At 36.9% G+C, this 20,794-nt stretch overlaps 1 protein-coding gene across 2 annotated transcripts in view; it reads left to right on the plus strand.

Moving 5' to 3' along the window:
- The window catches only part of LOC136857534 (uncharacterized protein CG7065), a 288,117-nt gene that overhangs the window by 118,825 nt on the left and 148,498 nt on the right, over positions 1-20,794 (plus strand). The window contains exons 9-10 of one of the 2 annotated variants that reach the window (XM_067136263.2): positions 10,478-10,635; positions 10,718-14,182. The exons of the other annotated variant lie outside the window; for it this stretch is intronic. Coding sequence (XP_066992364.2) covers positions 10,478-10,635; positions 10,718-13,794 — 3,235 coding nt within the window. The 3' untranslated portion in view covers positions 13,795-14,182. Of the gene's footprint in view, positions 1-10,477; positions 10,636-10,717; positions 14,183-20,794 lie in introns of those variants that run through there. 2 annotated transcript variants of the gene reach the window in all.

The raw sequence follows: 20,794 nt of genomic DNA on the forward strand, positions 1-20,794 counted from the left end.
TAAAACTATCTTGTCAGAGACTAAAACTTCCTCCAAAAAATTACATAGTTCTAATTAAAATAGTTCAAATAAAATTGTTCGTGGTTTCACCTAATGTTATAAGGCGTATATTGCCAACAAAATGAAGGAGTTAACATAAGCACAAAAACGTATGTCATGTACACAACACGTTCAAGGCCGCTGTTAAAGTCACATGAAGGTATTAAAACATTCAAAGATGTACATAAAGGCGAAACTGAAACATCAGTTGATTGTCGTAGAAAAAGTGGCCCATTGAACATGCAGGAAATATTGTCAGAGACGTTTAATATTCACATTATATGTACCAAATTTCAGTAATTACCTAATCTTTTAGCTTCTCTTGTAATATTATGCGTACTTACGAAGATTATATTTTAGGCTGAAGATGCCCTAAATTAAGGGCAAAACATGTTTCAAATAAGTGTTATTGCATTTATGTAACCACTATAAGTGGAAATAAAGTATAGAATAGGTGGATTAATGAACACCTTTATTATTCTTGAACTGTTAATTTTCAATATGGCCAATAATGAGGTTTGTCACGTGTAATATGATAGCCAACCAGGCAAGATGTAGATTAAATAAGTTTCTCAATCTGAAAATGAAGATTTGTAAATTAGTAAAGGATATAGCTTTCCTTAAACAATGTCTGAGACTAAAACTGGTACCTAGATTTCTTAAATCAACACAACGAAAGAACATAAGCAGCCCAAGCCATAGCATAATCCAAAGTAGGTAAATGAATTATGGCTTAAAAATGAAATCAAGGCATACTACGGAAAGAAATCCAAATTGAATTTGCAATTATATAACGTTCACTTAGCGGTAACTCAGGATTTAGCTCCATTAGAATGGCAGTCATTTTATCAACACATGGAACACAAACTAATGTACACACTTAGTAAGAAACAGGTTACATTGAATTAGAAAATTAATCATTTGAAAGACACACAAATATGTCACAGTAAACAAAAGATTAAAGAACAAAATACAGGCCCAATACTTGACAAAGGTACAGTTTACAGAAGGAGAGAATGGGTTATTTAAAAGGGGTCCAAAACACAATTGGTCTAATAAAGATAGAGAAATAAATAACATTATCACTGTAGCAGAAGCGGAAGCGAACATCTCAAAACTCCCATACAATGTGCAAGACGAAGTAAGATTGGAGTTAAAGAAAAAATTGCCGAGATTAGCTAAAGAGATTTGTACCAATTTTGATCCTAAACAACAGATAACAATAAAAAAACTTGAAATTGAAAATTGAAGATAACAGTATCATAGTGACCAAGGCTGATAAGGGGGGGGGCAATCGTTTTGATGGATCAAATACACGATAGTGACTAAAGATCCGTTAACAAAAGCACAACGCAACTTTAAGGCCTTACTTAAAAGATCCAAGTTTCTTTTTACCGAACAAGAATTGCGAAAACTCGTCAATATAAATCCTAGGCTCCGAGTGACTAGAGCTTTGCCCAAAATACATATAAAAGATCTTCTGATTCGCCCGATAATCAATTGCCGAAATTTTCCCACGTATAAGGTCTCCAAATAGTCATAATTTTTTGAAAAAACATTACACTTTTAATAATAAGCAACCCTTAATAAGTTCCATTGACTTGTGTGACATTCTGAATAAGTTTGGTATGTGTCCAAATCAGACGATGTGCTCGTATCGTAGTGAATATGTTCCCGAATATTCCGACAGAACAAACTGTTAATATTATACACAATAATATTTGTAAACACAGTAGTTATAGTAAACTAGAAGTAGAAGAGTTCATTAGATTATTAACATTCGTATTAGACAATAATTACTTCTCTTTTAAATATAGAATTTATAAACAATGGATTAGCAATGGGTGACATATTCATGGATTCAAACAAGCACAACAAAATAATAGCAAAAATTAAAGGAATTGATTTACGGTTCAGATATGTAGATGATACGATTGTAATTATAAACAAAAATGTCACTAATAGTCAAGGAGTTCTAGATAAGTTAAATGAAATTGAACCCAATTTGAAATTCACAAAAGAGGACGAAGTCTATAACTCATTGAATTTTCTAGATGTAACAGTCACGTGTAAGGATAACACCCTTGATTTCCAAATCTTCAGAAAGCTGATACAATCATCTAAAACTATAAACAATTTCTCATTACACCCAAATTCACATAAACAGGTATCTTTTCACAGTCTTATATACAGAGCACTTAGAATTCCTCTATCTCCCAAGAATTTGAAGACAGAGTTGAGTTATATTAGGAATCTTGCTAAACTGAATGTTTTCAAAATAGGAATAATCAATAGACTGATCAATAAAATTAAGAACAGGTTATCCATGAATCTGATACCAGACAAAACCACAAAGACTGAGTATGCTACATTCACTTATAACAATCCAGCTATTCACCAGATTACTAACATATTCAAAAAACATAATTTTACTATAGCTTTCAGAACTACTAACACTAACCAATCCATTTTCTTTAATCATACAAAAATTGACAGAAATCGTTATTTGAGATCGGGAGTATACAGACTTAAATGTACACAGTGTTATTTTTCATATGTTGGACAAACTGGGAGAAGCTTTATGACATGATACATGGAACATGTTAACGCGGAAAAACATAGAAAATATTCAGCGATGAGTTTGCTTATGAGGGAGACTTGTCACCGATTTGAATCCATGGAGAAAAATCTAGCGATAATTAGAAACACAGAAAAAGGAATAATGTTGAACAAACTAGAAAGTTTATATATCTATTTAGACCAGACATATGACAAGGGTCAGAATCTTAATGACATCACAGATATTAAAAGCTTGTTACATGAATTAACGTCTAAATGATTAAATACAGTTGGTTCAAATCAATTTAGGATACCTAATATATTTAATTCTTCATACTCTAAAACTCCATCCATACCTACGGATAATAGGCCTACTTCCAGCAAATATGATATCTCCACCCCTTCGCCAGCTTCGACACAGTTAACTCCACCCATCCTCTCCTCCCTTTCCCTCTGAGTTCACTACCGCCTCTGCAGCACAGATACAATACGAGAGACAGAGCTAACAGAAGAACGGTTACTAACACAATGGTAGATATTAAGTAACAACTTACAGCAAACACGTAAGTCCTCATCTATTCTAAGCAAAGTAATAAGGTTTATCTCCTTGTGTTTACCTTTTTAATACTTCCTTCCCTTCTCTTACAGTGAACATTATTCCTGAATCTACCGGTGTCTCTCGACAAAGGTTTCTGACAATATTTCCTACCTGTACAAAGGGCCACTTTTTCTACGACAATCAACCGATGTTCCAGTTTCGCATTTACGTATATCTACCTTTGAATGTTTTAATACCTTCATACTTATGACTTTAAAAGCGGCCTTGAACATCTTGTGTACATGATGTACGTTTTTGTGCTTATGTTAATGCCTTCATTTTGTTGGTAATATATGTACACATTGTCACATTAGGTGAAACCACAAACAATTTTATTTGAACCATTTTAATTAGAACTACGTAATTTTATTGGAGGAAGTCTTAGTCTCTGACAAGATAGTTTTAGTATGATCATTGACAGTGTTCCATTAACATGTTTTTATGAATGTATCAATATTCACATTATATGTACCAAATTCTATTGTAATATTATGTGTACTTATGAAGATCATATTTTAGGCTGAAGATGCCCTAAATTAAGGGCGAAACATGTTATTGTGTTTATGTAACCACTATAAGCGGAAATAAAGTATTGAATAGGTGGATTAATGAACACCTTTATTATTTTTGAACTGTTGTATTCCTTAAAACTTTGTGGGATTAGGTGAAGAACGTCTTCATTTATAGTGTTACAATCGTCTACAGTGATCACTGAAGGGACTTGCAATTGCTTAGTTATAGTAAGCTGAAGGATTAGTCTATACAATTGCTGAAAATGTGACTTGCCAATAAATCGTTACTTATGAAGTAATTGGGAACCCTTATTATATTCCCATTCAACTTTTTATTTCATCATTTCCTAATTGTAGTAGCTGTGCTGCAAATTCCTTTTTGGAAGGTTTTCACACATATTTGTTTTCAAGTACAGTACTTTTTTTGGCCATATTTGAACATTCTGGGTACATGCCTCATACCTAAGCGCTTCCATCTTTGGATGCCAAAGGAAAAATTTGATGAAAATCTTCCCCCAAATATGACAATCTTACCACTTCTTTATTTTTCGTACCTCACAATGTCCTTTAGTAGGCAATCAATGCAACTTGCTGCTAATTCAGGAATTATCGAAGCTTCATCAATAATAACTGCTGATTTTCGCAAAACGTCTGCTTATGATGTCATAGGTACGACATCGTAACTGGTGTAAAACCTTGAATTATTATGTTTAATATATTTTAATTATATATTAGTCATATTTAACTTTAATAATATATGATTTAAATTTATATAACCGCAAATACGTATTGTGTATAGGTTTAACCTCAAAATCTATATAGTCGAAAGCGGTAGAAAACTGTTTAATGATCGTATATTGGACTTATTCTACTATAATTTGGTATATATGAATGGTTCTGGAAACTTACTGTAAGGTTTATTATCCAGATACATATAGAGATATTGGGAATGTTGGAGAGAGTTCTATGTGTATTGGTAAACAGTAACGACAGTTCCAGTAATCTTTTCGACTAGCTGGTCAATCAATGTTTCAAGTGTGTTCCATTAGTGTGTTGTAAGAATCCTTCCAGAAACCGATAATTCTAGATGGTTGATCAAATGGTATATGTATCGAGCTGTCAGTCAGTGAGTCAGGTTGGACTCGAAGGCAAGTGATGGCAGCGAGTGACTGTTCGGCTCCGAGGTGGAGTCGGTCAGTTTAGGAGAGTTTGTGATAGTGCGAGAGTCAGTGTTGTTGATATCTGTACTTATCAGAATCGACTTCAGGGTACTCCGCTATTAAGTGTTGTAGTGTCACTTGCTAGTGTGTATAATTGCGTGATGTGACTTAGAGTGATTATAAAGTAATTTATATAAGGAAGTGAACGTCTTCTTGTGTGGTATTCATTTCTGTCAAATAAAATCGCATTTGAGAACGATAAAATTGGTGACCAGGACAGGACACTTCGAAACTCTGAAATGAAGATCGACCAAATCACCGTGGCGATGTCACGGAAAGCGCTGACATCCCGAGGTTTTCCGACGGCTGGAAGCAAAGCGGACCTACAAGACAGGCTTCACCAGGATGTGATGGATAACGAGGAGGACCCAGGCAGTTTCGACTTCCAAGTCAACTCGGAGGAAGAAACCAACATCCGGGTAAGCATTATGTTCGCACAGCTAACTGCTTTGATTCAGGCCCAGTCTAAAAAAATTGAGGCCCGGTCTGGAAAAATCGAGGCCCAATCGGAAAAACTACTGGAAAATTGAGGCCCAGTTTCAAGAAATGAAGGACCAAATCAATTCTTCGGGCAATGAAGTGCGCTCTCTCAGAACCGAGGTGATTACAGACGTCATGCAGGACAACAACGAACCGGACGGGAAGCGGTTCATGCTTACAGTTGTGGAGTCCGTAGTTCAAGGCCCAGTGGAAAAAGCGAGTGCCCTGTGTGAAAGCACGACAGCTCTGGAGACACGGGTGAAGCCTGCAAGCAGTGATGGTGGCTCCAGCATCGTAATTATGGCTCTCTGCCTGATTACCCAAGTTTCTGCTGCATTGCGTAACACGTCCTTTTGCTTCTCTGAGGGACATCCTTGCTCTAAACCAGGCTTCTGACACTTCTCAGGAATGCTCCTGCTTGTCTTCTACGCTTGATTATTTCCTTATAATTTCTTCCACTTTCCTCTAATACTTCCCAGGTACTTGAAACTCTCTACCTTACTAAGCGGTTTTCCTCCAAGCATTATCCCTCCCGTAGGTCTCTCCTTTCTAGTTGCGATCACTTGTGTCTTAATCTACTTTTTGTCATTAAATTTCATTCCATATTATTTCACCTACTGTTTTGGATATCCTCTTCTTTTTCTCCCCAGGCTAACAAGTCTTCTGCACTGGGCGTAATCCTCTCCTTTTTCTCCCCAGACTAACGTGTGCGGTTAGGGGTGCGCTTCTGTAAACTTGCATCGGGGAGTTAGTGGGTTCGAATTCCACTGTCGGCAGCCCTGAAGACAGTTTTTCTGTGCTTTCCCATTTTCACACCAGCAAAAAAAAATGATAAAACAAGAATTCATCTGCAAACGTCATCATTTTCATTTTTTCTTCCCCAGTGTTTCTTGCCAGTTTTGTCATTAGCTTGTCCATTACTACAATGAAGAGCAAAGGTGACAGAGCACTTCCTTGCCTTAATCCACTTTCTTGCTCAAACCACTCCATTCTCTCTCCTACTTTCACACAACTGACACTTGACACACCCATGGTAAATCCCCATCACTCCTTCTGTAGTCTACTTCGATCATAAGTCCAAGAAGGCCATCAGTAGATCTTTACCCCCACTCATATTGATGCTCTTGTAATGAATATAAGGTCTACTGTGGACCTTCCTGATCTGAAGCCATACTGCTCTTCTCTTAACTACTCTTCCACCCTCCTCCTGATTCTATTCTCCAGAATTTTCCCAAACACCCTTGGTAAATTATTTCAATCCCTAACTCCAATTCCTATAAACAAATATTTGCCCCAGTTTGTCCCTGAATTTCAACCATATCTTCATATTGTGATCTTCTCATTTAAAATGCTACTCAACCTTATTCGTCTACTAATGTCCTTTCATGCCATGTCCCCCACTGACAGCTTGGAATATACTGCTCAGTCAAGCAGCTTGTCTCCTTGCTCCCAAGTCTTCCCAGCCTAAAGTTTACAACATTTTCATAGCTACTCTTGTTGTAAATCCCCCAGAACATTATTCAAAGAAAAGTTTTATATATATATATATATATATTGATGTTGTATATTGTGAAGCAGCTAATCTGGTTATATTTTTGCTAGTGGAAGGTCAAATTTATTTTAATGAACAGTTTTTAAAATCAGTTTTGAAAAAGTGCTTTTTTTATTAAAATCAGTATTTTTGCTTATTTTCTCTGCATCTCATATGATTCTTAACCAGTTTTGCTTTGAATAGGCAACATGACATGTCATGCTCAGCTATTGCCAATTTGGCTGAGTGGTTGATATATTTCTGTTGTGCTCTTCAATGCAAGTCATACAGGTCCTAGTGAACCAGTATTTTTGGCCTTTGTACAACTTGCCTTATGCACAGGGAATTACATCTTTGGATGTTACAGTGAGGAGACACCATCCTTGTTTGAGGCAAAGCCATACAGTTTTTTGTACAAGTGTTTCAGTAGTAGTACAAGGGAATGATTTTTAAATACTGTGATACTCATCATGCACAATTGAAAATGAGCTCCAGTGAAGAACTTTTCTCTACAAAAAGGGTTCCCTTATGATTCATAAGACACATAGATAGCAAATCTGGTAAAGAACTTCATTCAAGTAAGTTTGTATCTAATGAACACAGAATACTTAGTTTTGAGTACTGAAGAGTTCCCTTTTTCAACTGAAATTTGCTTGGAAATTTTCCAAATGTTTCTTTTAGCTGAATTTATATGTAGATTGAGTGTCCTTGGATCAAATGTGGACAAATGCTAACAACATACTTTTACTGTACATACACTTTTTGTTGTTGTTGTTGTTGTTTGTTTTTTTTTCTTTCTAAAGTGTAGAATGAGATATTTTGTAGAAGGATGGTTTTTACTTATGACAGGTTATGCACAGACCAAACATGCTGGTTCATTTCGACTCTCATCGAAGAATGTTATAGAAATATATCAACAACTGAGATAAATTGACAATACATGAGCATGCATGAGTTCCAAGATGTTCATGCTCTTGCCTGTGTAAATAATAACTGGTGGAGGATTGTATGAAATGCGGACGAAATAAGGAAAAAATCCTGATTTTTAATGGAACAGCAACTATCAGTTAACATTATCCGGTTTTTGAGCTTTTAAGAATTTGCTTAGGTAGTTATCTTTCCCATTGTCCATTGCTGCAGTTACCTTTTACAAAATTCACACTCTCCAGACAACATAAATATACTGTATGAAGCCATGGTTGGTGCAGTATTTCATGTATGGTTACTCACTTGCAAACAAAAGCAGAGAAGTTCTACTGTTGCTCATTAAGAAAATGCTTGTCACCAAGTAAAATTATCACCCCAACTATTTGCCGTATTTAAAAACTAGACAGTTGCTGTCCTTTCCTAATGGTGGTAGGTTTTGTTCTCTCCTCCGTCTAAGGACTTCTTATTCATATATACTGTATGTCTAGAACTGTGTTGTTCTTGCCTAATGAGATGAATTGAGGGTACTGTATAAAATGTTGCCTAGTGAAAATAATTAATGGTAATGTATAAACTGTAGTGATGCAGGAGTGCAAGAATTGACTTTGGAATGATGGTAAGATACATTACATTTACTTCATAATAGCCAGTATTTTTAAAAGGAAAGTAATCGTCATACAGTAGGTTTTATACCTTGAAAGGATGTTGTGTTCCAGATCCTTATGGTTTGTTTATTTATAAAGAAATGAGTAATGTGTATTAGAGTATTATTGATGTTTACTTAAGAAAGCTACGGGAGTGAGTATGTATATGAATATATATAAATCTCTAAAAACGGATAAAGAGCAGCGGCTTACTGTGTGAGAACATGAGTGGATAAAGTACAAGTTGGTCCAAAATTTTCTACTCCAGCCTTCCTCAGTGCAGGATAGAATCTATCCATGCCCACGCATTCGTCCACAATTAGAGTATTATTTAGTGTAATTTTTTTTTACCTGTATCAATTTGTCATGTACTATGCTGTAGACCAGTGAAAGAATTTGCCATTAAAAATTCTGAAAGAGACTAGACGTGTACGGTTTACAGTTAGGTTTCCAAGGAGAACTTCAGTCATTTTCAAGAAGCATTGATACAGAAATAGTTTAGTAATTAAAATTCTAGAACATCCAAATATCCAATGAAGAATCCCTTACTGGTGGATCACTGAAGTGATTAAGTTTTGAATTTGCTACGGGAAGTGTGTTAGAGAGATTCAGCTAGAACACCACTGTGAATCAGGAAGGTGTTCTATCATAACACACTGTTGTCAAGTAGAAAAGGCTGAAAAGATGGAAATTTTGATTCCCTACTCACAGTGAGCAAGTCTAAGGTCTTATTGTTGCAGTTTCAAAACAAAGTTAATGAGAAGGCAGTGGATAGATGTAGACTCTGCTCTGTTTTACAAGTCCAAGTTCACACTGTCATGAACATATTCTGGGATCAGCAAGATGTCTTCTTCAGGTACAAAATGTGTTGTCTTCACTGGCAGACCTGCCATAACCTGTTTACACAGTTATGTGGAGAAGTATTGAAAGTATTGCAGAATGCTGGAGACCCATAGGCCTACACGACTTGTTCAACATGTCATTCATACTGCGCATGCTGTGACAATGAGAAATGAAATTCTCTCTCATCCATCCTCTGTTCACTGGACTTGGCTCCTAGCAACTTCTTCCCCTTTGTACAATTTAGCCATTTTATAGTAAGGAGTTTGTAAACAATGATCTCATTTCTCTAGAGAAGGACTTCTTGTTTGTTTGTCCAACCCTTGTCCCGTTTCCCTACGGGGTCGGGTATGAGGTGAGATGAATTTGTCGTGGCGGTTTTTTTATGACCGGATGCCCTTCCTGACGTCAACCTCATCAGAGGAGTTAATGAGAGATGAAATGAATGACGTGATATATGATAGTAGGGAGAGGGTGAAACCCGGTGCCGGCACATAGCCTACTCCTGTCGAATAGCACCAAGGGGTCTGCTCAAGGCTTAACGTCCCCATCCGACGGACGAATCACCATCAACAGCGTCATATGCCCTCACTCCATATGAGCACTGCGGAGAGGTTTGGAATTTAATCCAGGCTTTTGGCACGCAATCTAGTGATTAGAAATTGTATACCACCACCTCCCCTACCCTGCCGACCAACGGGACTCGAACCGGCTAACCTCGGCGTTAGACCGTTTTTAGACTTCAGCGCCTTAACGATCATGGCCACCAGGCGGGCTCTAGAGAAGGACTTCTAATTTGTCAAAATGACACCAAATCTCAAGGTATCAAGTAGCTAGTGCTTCACTGGAAATTGTTGCCTGATGGGATGCAAATGGGAAAATTCATCCTTGTGTGTCTGTTTCTTCTGAGTGAATATTCAAATTTCTGACTATATATCTGCTAGCACATTAGTTCTGTTCTCAACTTACATCCCTACAAAAATATCTGTCTACTTTTAGTTTGTATTTGCCCTGTATTTTAATTTTCTAACTATTGCATTAAAATATTTAAATATTTATACTTAACTAAAACTATTGTATGAAAATAAATTCAGAACCTTTTATCTTGATTTCTGATCCTTTTCCAGCACTTTCATTAAGGGCAAAATCACTTGTGACCGGAGCAGGTTACGGACACGTAATAGTGAAGATGTGGAGGAAGAAGATGTCTTCAAGAAGCTGGCTGAATTGGAGAAGAAAGCTGCAGAATCCATGAAAGCTGAAGGAAAATCTTCTGTTGAATCAGGTTTATACTTCTTTCTATTACAATCCTGTTTTTATCGTACATGTTAAAGATCACTCTCCATAATATTGTGTATTGCTTTCAGGTATCAAAGAGAAGAAACCAGATAAAGTGGGCTTAGATAAAAAATCATTATCGTCGGTTTCGACTATCTCTAGCTCGTCACTTTCACCATCCCGATCTCGTTCCAGATCAAGGTCACGATCTAGATCACATTCAAGGCATGATTATAGAAAGTATGATAAATATAGACGGGCCAGGTACTCACGGAGGCCTAGGTCTCGTTCATGGTCAGGTTCAAGACGATCAAGATCAAGGAATAGAAGATCTCGTTCAAGAAGTAGAGATTCAAAAGGACGTCGTTGGCATCAGCGCTCTAGGTCACCACAGCATCGGAGGAGATCACCAAACAGAGAAGTAAGAAGTAAATATCAAGAGAAAAGAAAAGAAGAATCCATTGAAGATTCTCTTAGACATGAAAGAAGTAAATGGGCTAGATTTCGAGATGAAGCAGACAGAATTGAACGAGAAATGGCTAAAGAATTGAAATATCATGAAAAAAATCCTGAGAAACATCCTCTATATCCAGACGAATGGAAGAAGTTCTGGAATCGAAGATATAAGGAATTACAGGCTGAAAACAAAGATCCAAGTAAACACGATTTCAAACCAGAATGGATCGAGTTTTGGAATAAGAGGATGAAAGAACTTTATGAAGAAGAAATTAGAGTTAAAAAGGAGCAATGGAAAATAAAGCTTGAACTTCCCAGTGAAAGGCCTAAAATGCATCCTAAAAAAAATCCACCTGCTGCGGCTGATGATGATGTTATTATTATATCTCCATCATCAGGAACTGAAAAGAATGGTAAATTCAAGAAGGATGTCACAGTTGCTGACATTAAGAATACTTGGAAAGCTCTTACAGGGAGTGATATTAAAGATTCAGCCAAGCGTTCCCCAAGTCCATGGGAAGACCAAGAGCTGCCTCGAGATCCTAGTTCAGGTCGTCTTTCCCCACGTCCTGGAAGATGGTGGCAAGAAGATCCTAATAAATTGGGGCATGGAGGTGGGAGGGATCGTTTAGGACGCTCAAGGCATTTGTTTAATGAAGGTTTTAGAGGTGATAGTACAAACGTTGTTACTGTGTTGCGACTCTTAACTGCAATGGAAAACCAGCTTGGATCCTTGGGTCCTCGAATCAATACTCTTATGGCTAAAGCCTTGGCTTTAGAAAGAACCACTCCAGGTTTCTCCCAGAGTCTGTTGGATGATTCAGAGATTGTGGTGTTATTTGAAACTGTTCGTGAAAAATTGAAAGGTCAACTCTTTGCTGGAATTGTTCCTAGAGCAATGGTATTTGCTACCCGATCTTGTATTCATAATTTGTCCAATCTGCTAGCTAGTTTAGAAACTAGTACTCCCAAACTCAGACCAGCAGCTTCACTTAGTCGTGAAAGTAAAATGATTACAGAAGATGGTGTAGATGTAGGTCCAGTTTCCCTTGCAGGCATAGAACCTAATGCACCTGTTGTGCCAATGACTGAGCCTGTTGCTGTTCCTGGTGTGGGAGTTGTGGATAAGGTTGCAATTGCTCAGCAAATAGCAGCTGCTCTTGTTGCCCAGGGGAAAACGGATGTGTCTCAGGAGGAATTGCAACAACTCATTAATGCAGTGGTAGGAATGGCACAGGCTTCTGCTGGATCCCATGAGCCCATTTCAGCAGCTGAATTTTTAGCTCAGCAAAAGCAGAACGCAAAACAAGATGATTGCAAATTACCCCCAGGTGCTAAAGTTTCTGATACTCTTGAAAAACGTGAAGAAACACCATTCCAGATGTTAATGTCAACTGTTACTTCTAGATCATCCACTACAGGTCCATTGAATACTAAGAGTGACATGGTGAATGAGCCTAGAGTAAGTGGCCTCCAGTTATTGCAATCAGCATATGAAGATAAATATATCTCGCCTGGTCATTCTATGGTTAACAAACCACTTTTCCCTATTCATCAGTCACCTGGAGGTAGAGTTCAAGACAGACCAGGGAAGTCCAATGTTATTAGCCGTATCAAACAATCGGAAAATATGGATGACCTGTCAGAAGAGGAATTGAAGAGTTTGTTACAGAATTTTAAGGATTTGTCCCCTGACGAACAACAGTGTCTGATAACATATCTCAAAAACATGGAAGAAAGAGATCCTGATAGAGTGGAAAGGCTGCGAAAATATGTTGGTCTTGGACAGTGCGAAACAGGTACTGTTAAGTCTAGTGTTCATTCACCACCACATTCTTCAAGATCTGATGACGTGGGTTCTGGGCGTTTGTCCCCATTTTCACTGCGACTTGGAGGTATTAATCCTTCACAGGATGACCGTGGAAAGCGAGAGAAATTAGAGGAAACTGATGTTTCCATAGGTAAAGGTGCACCTGAAAATAGTACAAAAATGGATGATTCAGATGATGACTATTCTTTTGAAGACATATATGCTGCTGCGTCCAGGAAAGTTAAAGAAAGGGAAAAGGCTAAGGAGGCTGAAAAATTGGCAAAATTGCAAGTTAATGACACTAATAAGAAGGTAGAAGATTCTAAGACTATTCTTCGGGAAACCAAAGAAATTATTGCCAACCTTATGGGTCAGTTACCTGGAAAATTTATTCAAAAGCAGAGCCCTAGAATAGATAGCCCTGCTCATCCTAACTTGAAAATCAACCCTGTGCAGGATTCGCTAAACACTTCAAAGCAAATTAGTACAGTAGGAGGTGGAAATAATTCTAGTGAAAGTGGACAGCCTGTACCAACTTTGGACTCTTCTTCTCGGCAGAGACCAATGCAGACTCATCCGTACCAACAGCAGCAGTTTGGTAATTATGAGTCAAATTCATCTTACAGTAATCAGTATGGTGGCCAAGGTTCATATCCACCTGGACCTGGAGGGTATCAACAGGGAATTCAGAATTATTCTACTACTTCTACTTCTGGAAGTTATGGTGGAGGATTCAACAACTATTACAATAATCAGTCACATTATCCCCAGCAGATTCAAGTATATCCAAACTCATATAATGACCCATCCTATCCTGATCAGTATAACCAACAGTCATTCCAGCAGCATGGCGGTGGAATGAATAACCAGTTTCCCAACCAGCCTTCAGGCTATTACTGAGAGGATGTTCATGAAACAAATTCAACCTAGAGAACATCATAATAGATAGGTATTATACTTTCTCCTCTCATTCATTATCTTCCTTCTTTCACTTTTATGGCTGAATAAAGGAGTTTGATGAATATGAATTGTATAATTTTTTTTGTACATAAACTTTTATGATTACAGTATATATGATGTCAGAACTTTACATTATTATGAAGCAAGGCATTTATGTGGATAAATTTTAATTTTAGTACTTATAAACAGAATTTGCTGTTTATTTAATGGGGAAAATTCCTTGTCACTAGATGGATTTAGTGATTTTATGTTGGCCTTTTTTTGTAAGGCTGTGTAATGTAAGAGTTACAAAATATTGTATTATTAGAGTAAAATGGACAATTTCTTATTTTGAGAACTTATTATTATTCCCTTCCTTTCCTTCCTCTTTTCAGTTTAATTTTTTTTTTTTTTTTTTTTCCTCATACCTAAATCTGCAATAGAAACTCAAGTGCACGTTATTATAGCCCCTAATGAAATTAACTGCTTATAGTTCCATCTAGACATGTCCGTATTTCAAAACACACTTCTATTTTAAATGAACTGTTATACATTTAAAATCACTGTGTAAGGAGGGCTTGTGAAAACCAGATTCTGAAATGAAATGTATTGACTTTGAAATGTGCAGTACTCCATTTTTACTGATCGGAAGCTCATTTATCTTATTTCTTAACATAAAAAAGTGAACCGAGCGTGTTGGCCATGTTGTTGGTGGTGCCCACCTTCTCAGCTTGCATTTGGGAGATAGTGGTTTTGAACCCCACTGTCTGCAGCCCTGAAGATGGTTTTCCGTTTTTTCCCATTTTCAAACCAAGCATATGCTGGGGCTGAGGCTTAATTAAGGCTACGGCCGCCTCCTTCCCACTCATAGCCCTCACCTGTCCCGTCTTTGCCATAAGACCTATCTGTGTTGGTGTGACATAAAGCCATTTGTTTAACAGAAAAAAAGAATTGGCTGAAAATAAAGAAGTCCATGAACATGGCCACTGAAGAATGGAGCTCATTTTCATAGATTTCTTGGCTAGTTAATACATGGGAGGGTTTGTCTGCACTAGTGGTTCGTAAACCAGGAGTCATGCACCCCTGGGGTGGCGCAAGACATTTACATGGAGGACACTTATCTTCCTTGGAAGAAGAAGAAGTAGTTCGTGTTGTGGTAAATAGAGAAATAAATGTACATACATCCAATGGATCTTTTCCTCCGGTCATACTGCCCCTTTCATTCCCAGTCGGCTCAGCCAGAGACGAGAGTCCCAAGGGTGGACCGTTTGCTGACAGGCTTGCTTATTTTAAAAGGGCAGGTAAGATTTAAGGACTGACAACAATTGAAAAACAAATATTTAAAATGGTAGGTTTGACATTTATTACAACTAGCACTTCATATAACACAGAAATAACAAAAATTGAGTTAATATTGACGATATCGATTTGAATTCTTTTCCTAAAGTTGTTTGATATTTTACAACTTCCTTCTCCTTCCACAGTGGAGCCTGCATTTAACTGTAATGTAAATAAAATAACCATTATCCCACATATGTCTTGAATAAAAAATAAATTATTGAGGGTGAAAACTATCCTGGGCTTTCGCGATAGCATCTACCTTTCTTAACACAAAAAAGTGAACCGAGCGTGTTGGCCATGTTGTTGGTGGTGCCCACTTTCTCAGCTTGCATTTGGGAGATAGTGGTTTTGAAACCCCACTGTCTGCAGCTTTGTACTTTGTAAATATCATTAGAAATGTTACATTATTACCTTTCTCCTTCATGGAAAAATTCTATTAACGATATTTCAACTTTCTGGTGTGAGTTCCACTGGACTACATTCTCGTAATTTTAATTAATAATTAATTAATTTTAATTCACGTAATTTTAATTATGTCTCTTCAAGATTTTACAAAATTAATTATGTTCACAAGGATTATTATTTCCATGAAAATCCTTCCAAACTGCTTTGAATAATGCATAACATTAAATAACTTGTGTTACTCGATGCCTTAAAAATAGATTTTACAATATTTACAATTTAGGCACTTTGCTCATATGGTTTTTTAATAATACGCACCTATTCATTTTTTGTGGTACGTTAATGTCAACTTTACATAAGATATCAATAAAATTCACTGAAGGCATGAGTCCTAACAAATAATCACAAAGAACACTGAAATAACCTGGGGCCAACATGATGAACACGTGGCCAGGTCAAACCACATTTCAATAAATCACAGAAAAATATAAGTAACTTCTGCACACATCCTTCACTCACACAAATGATACACAATTATTATTAACATATTTTATAATCGGATTCTGAAGTTTAAGTTATGATTTTTATTTTCCTGTCCCTGGAATATTCATACGACCATATCTGATGATCGTTACACTCGACACCTATAGAAATGTGATTGAATCTGGGCTATCACTTGGAAATAAAATTAGCAGAGTTATCACAACGTTGATTATGTAGAAAATCAGCGATTCAAAATTCAGAAGTATTGGTCGACAAACACCACGCACGTGATATTGGTTAAACGTCAATATCATCGGACATGTGGTTCATGAGTCACGATAAATTATTACTTCTTCTAAATCTCGTCCACATTATTCAACACGTGCTCCCAATTCACAGAAGGCATAGTTCCCAAGACGCATGTTTCTCCAAATTACAACTACAAAATTAAACCCTCAGGATCCGGCGTATTCCAGGCTATCGTAAGATATGATCTTCATTTCCGTGTTGACGTTTAACTAATGTAGAGTTTGAGGGATGTTCCACCCTTCAACACATTGCAAAAATATATTAAATTATAAGAAGACCAGTTTTGACTCCCTTGGAGTCATCATCAGTTCTTGGTGAAAATTAAATTAAGGGGAATCTGATAACAATCATAACGAAAAACCATGTACCTATAGGTGATTGCATGGAAACCCATCATTGAGTTGATAGACATTACCTTGAAATGCAACATACACTTGGCAAGCAAAACTTGGAGCTTGTGTAAACATACAACGGCATTTTTACTCAGATCCAAGAACATTTAAAGTGCCAACTGTTTCGCATTGGTGTATAAACTTTCAATCAATTTCAACTGCGTTAATGCATTAGTTTCCAGTAGATAGAAGCAGGACCAGCAGTTCTATTCTGTGTTCCACGAACACATGACAATTTTTGAAACAAAAAACCAGAACTTTTAAATACCAGGTAGTTTATCTTCGACATTCAATGTATAAATATATTTCACTAGTTTAGTCAGGGGGAAGCAGAACGGTCAAACCCATAAATGTTCTTGTAACGCCAATATTTCGTATGGTTGTGTTTTCATTTGAACGCGTGTGTTTTCAAACAATACATGTGTTCCCAGTGTTCCGTGTACATGAACGCGCGACAGTATAGGCTAGAACTATGTCTTTATACATTTTGCTTCATTGTGTGTATTTCATCCAATCTTTTTCAGACAGAAACAGGACTGTCAAATCCAAGAATGCTCTTAGAGAGCCAAGTTTCCACACCTTATTGTCCTTATTGTGTTTTGTATATATTTTCAACCAGTACATGTAATTCCAGTGTTCTCTATTCTATGAACACAAGACTGATAGAGCCAGAACTGGGAATTTCTAAGCTCCAAGTTCTGCTTGCCAAGTATATGTTGCATTTCAAGGTAATGTCTATCAACTCAATGATGGGTTCCCATGCAATCACCTATAGGTACACAGTTTTTCGTTATGATGATTGTTATCAGATTCCCCTTAATTTAATTTTCACCAAGAACTGATGATGACTCCAAGGGAGTCGAAACTGGTCTTGTTATAATTTAATATATTTTTGCAATGTGTTGAATGGTGCAACATTCCTCATACTCTACATTATTAGTATTCCAGGCTCATAATCCACTAATGGAGTACACATCAAACATAACACAATATCATCAGATAACATTTACCACTCATGACCATTAAATTTTAGTTTAACCCGACCTTCAACTTTATCATTATTATTAGTGCTGATTATTAATTCTGCCCCAAAAATATGAATTTGTTACTGAATTCGATGATACTATCCTGCATAAATTCACTGAAATATGTAAGGTGAAAAATACTCTTAAATTCAACATATCACATTCGACGTAATTCTGTCCCACATTAGTTCACACATTTGAAATCACTTCTCACATAAATTTTGCCATTTGCCTTCGGAGGGACATTGGAACAATATTAGAAGACATTCACAGACTAACTACACTAATAGTGTCCAACAAATCGTTCACTCACAATGTAACAATACTACCATGACAACCTAGGAAAGAAGAATGGAAATATCGCCAAAAGGTTCTAATCTAACAGAAGTACTACCATCAATGAATAGGATCATAGTACTTCTACAAAGATGAACATAGAAAAACTTTATAAAAGGGTACTTAAATTTTTATGAAACTGGATCGTGCCATCAGTGAAAGAATCTGCTCACATGGTGATCTGTTTATGTGGCGATCTGCATCCTGTCGTTCTCCCCCATGTCAGATGGTGCCTACGTTTAGTACTGCATGGCCACTGTAAAGTCCATTTCCAGATTCACGTTGATTGCTTCTTCAGAAGATGGGCGAGACATCCTAGCGGAGATAATTGAGAATGTAAAGGTCCTCTTCTTTCTTGCTTTGATGAGAGCTGAAACTGACACAAAAGATTTAGAATGTGATTCCACACACGACCTCGTGGAAATTATCGTAGAATAATACGTAACTTGTCCTTGAAAATCTGCTTCACTTGGATAACGTTGCAATAGAAAGTCACTGCAAGTGACTAATCTCATATTTTAATCCGTATTGAAAGTCACATCGAAGTTAATAATACGTTGAAGTAGAAGCGAAGATAAGAGAGAGTTTATTCCTAAAGCACAGGTATTTATGTATTTACACTTGGAGGTGTGGCCTTACATTGCCTCGTAATTGGACATCATATTTTCACCTGATAGGTTCTCATAATTCGAGAAAGTACTACATCAAGTACATTCGTCACGTGCTATCAGTTGGTACGGCCTTAAGGTATTCCTGACTGCTCACATGACTACGGCGAGCCGGTCTATTGAACAATCGATACACGGTCCACCCTGCCGGTCCAAACCAGTTCTCTGCACGAAGACACGACTGGGTCAGAATAAACTTGTAACATATCACCCTTAATGTAGGAATGATAGCATCCATTTGCCACATACAATAAAATATTCATTATAGGGCAAATATGAAGGGGACGTTATCTCCCTTGGTTGGAAATGACTTTGGTGCCAGATTAAATCATAATTCACATTATTTCAACAAGAAAGTTCCCTGAAAATTTGGATTTATTGACTAGGATTGATAGTATTTCTTTCCTGTAGCAGGCGAGCTTGTTCTGCACCAATAAGTTGCCTATCGCAACAGCAGCACATAACAAACGAAGTTTCCCTAATAAAGTAGCCTGTAGATCTTGGCACTCCTTATATGTTTCTTCAGGTATGTGCACTTGGGTCACTACACGATGGTGAACTAGATCTTCAATTTTCTCCCGCGATTAATATTTTTCGTCAGAGATGACGTTAACTGGAACAGCTGTTGCCTGTGTCGGTTCATAAACTTTTAAGTTAGCTGCATTGTGAATTGCTTTGTAAGTCTTCTGCAAGCCCTGAATTTTGTAGGTGTTATTTCCTAAGACTTTAATAATTTTATATGGCCCAATGAAAAGTGGTGCAAAATTTGAATAGATCTTACTAGTGGGTTCAGATACAGCCAATTTCTGAAGCAAGACGTACTCATGTAATCTCAATGGTCGATGAAATTTCTTATACTTCACCCTTCTTTGACATCTCTCAGCGTGATCCTGGAGTGACTTTGTAGCCTGTTCGATGTTTTCTCTCACGGTGGGCTTAAATGTCCTTGGATATTGAATAATATCGTCCCATGGTCTTACAGGGTATTTGTCAAAGTGAAGCACTGAATTTAAATAAAGAATTACAACTAATTCATGAAATAGCTAAAAACAGTGGATGCAAGAAAGAAATGGTTAACAAAATCATTCACAAAATAAAATCCCAACCCAAAACCAAATGAACAAAAATAGACAAACCCAAGAAAGATTACGCACTTTTCACCTTCAATAATATACCCCATAACTAACGTTTTTAAAAAACATAACTTAAGAATAGCATTTAAAACTACACACAACAGTACCAATATCATACAAGTCAGGACAATCAACAGCAACAATAAATATAACCACTCAGGGGTATACCATATTAAATGCAATAACTGTGAGACAAGCCAGGTCGGACGCACCGGTAGGAACTTTCTAATCCGATATAATGAACACATAAACGCTGTAAAACACAATTGTTTTTCCTCAATAGGCCAACATATCGAAGACTATAAACACAGTTTCACGAACATTGAGAATGACATGCAAAATCTGTATGATTTAGAACAAGTTTAATTGATAATGTTTGTTACAAGTTGCCCTAAATGCTGTTTTTCATTTTCTTAACATTAGAACGTGGTAAGCTTAGTAGCAAAGTGTACATTAAACAAATGTAAATTAAAGAGCAAGAAAAGAAATACAGTAAAACCCTGTTATTATGCCCTTCAGTGGACTGTAGTTTAAATGAATAATGACCGGGACAGCGCTATAGACGAGAAATGACTTGTGAGGTGATAAACAATATCTCAGTAATTATTATTATTATTACTACTACTACTACACGTTATTGTTCATTACTGTAGTTCTAATGCAAAATGCAAATTTTATCTCACTTCCTATTAAAAAGTCTTTCATTTATGCTTGTCGAGTGTGTGTACTAAAGAACTGCTGTGAATGATTATAATTTTCTGTGTGGTTTAACTAGCTGTTCACATTACTTGATACACCGCTAGGAATAACAGTGGTCATGTACCTCATTTCGGAGGAGATTAATTGTTTCGAGGGCTTAATTTCATGTGGGG

Source organism: Anabrus simplex, chromosome 1 (genome assembly GCF_040414725.1).
Source record: "Anabrus simplex isolate iqAnaSimp1 chromosome 1, ASM4041472v1, whole genome shotgun sequence".
Classification (NCBI taxonomy): Eukaryota; Metazoa; Arthropoda; class Insecta; order Orthoptera; family Tettigoniidae; genus Anabrus; species Anabrus simplex.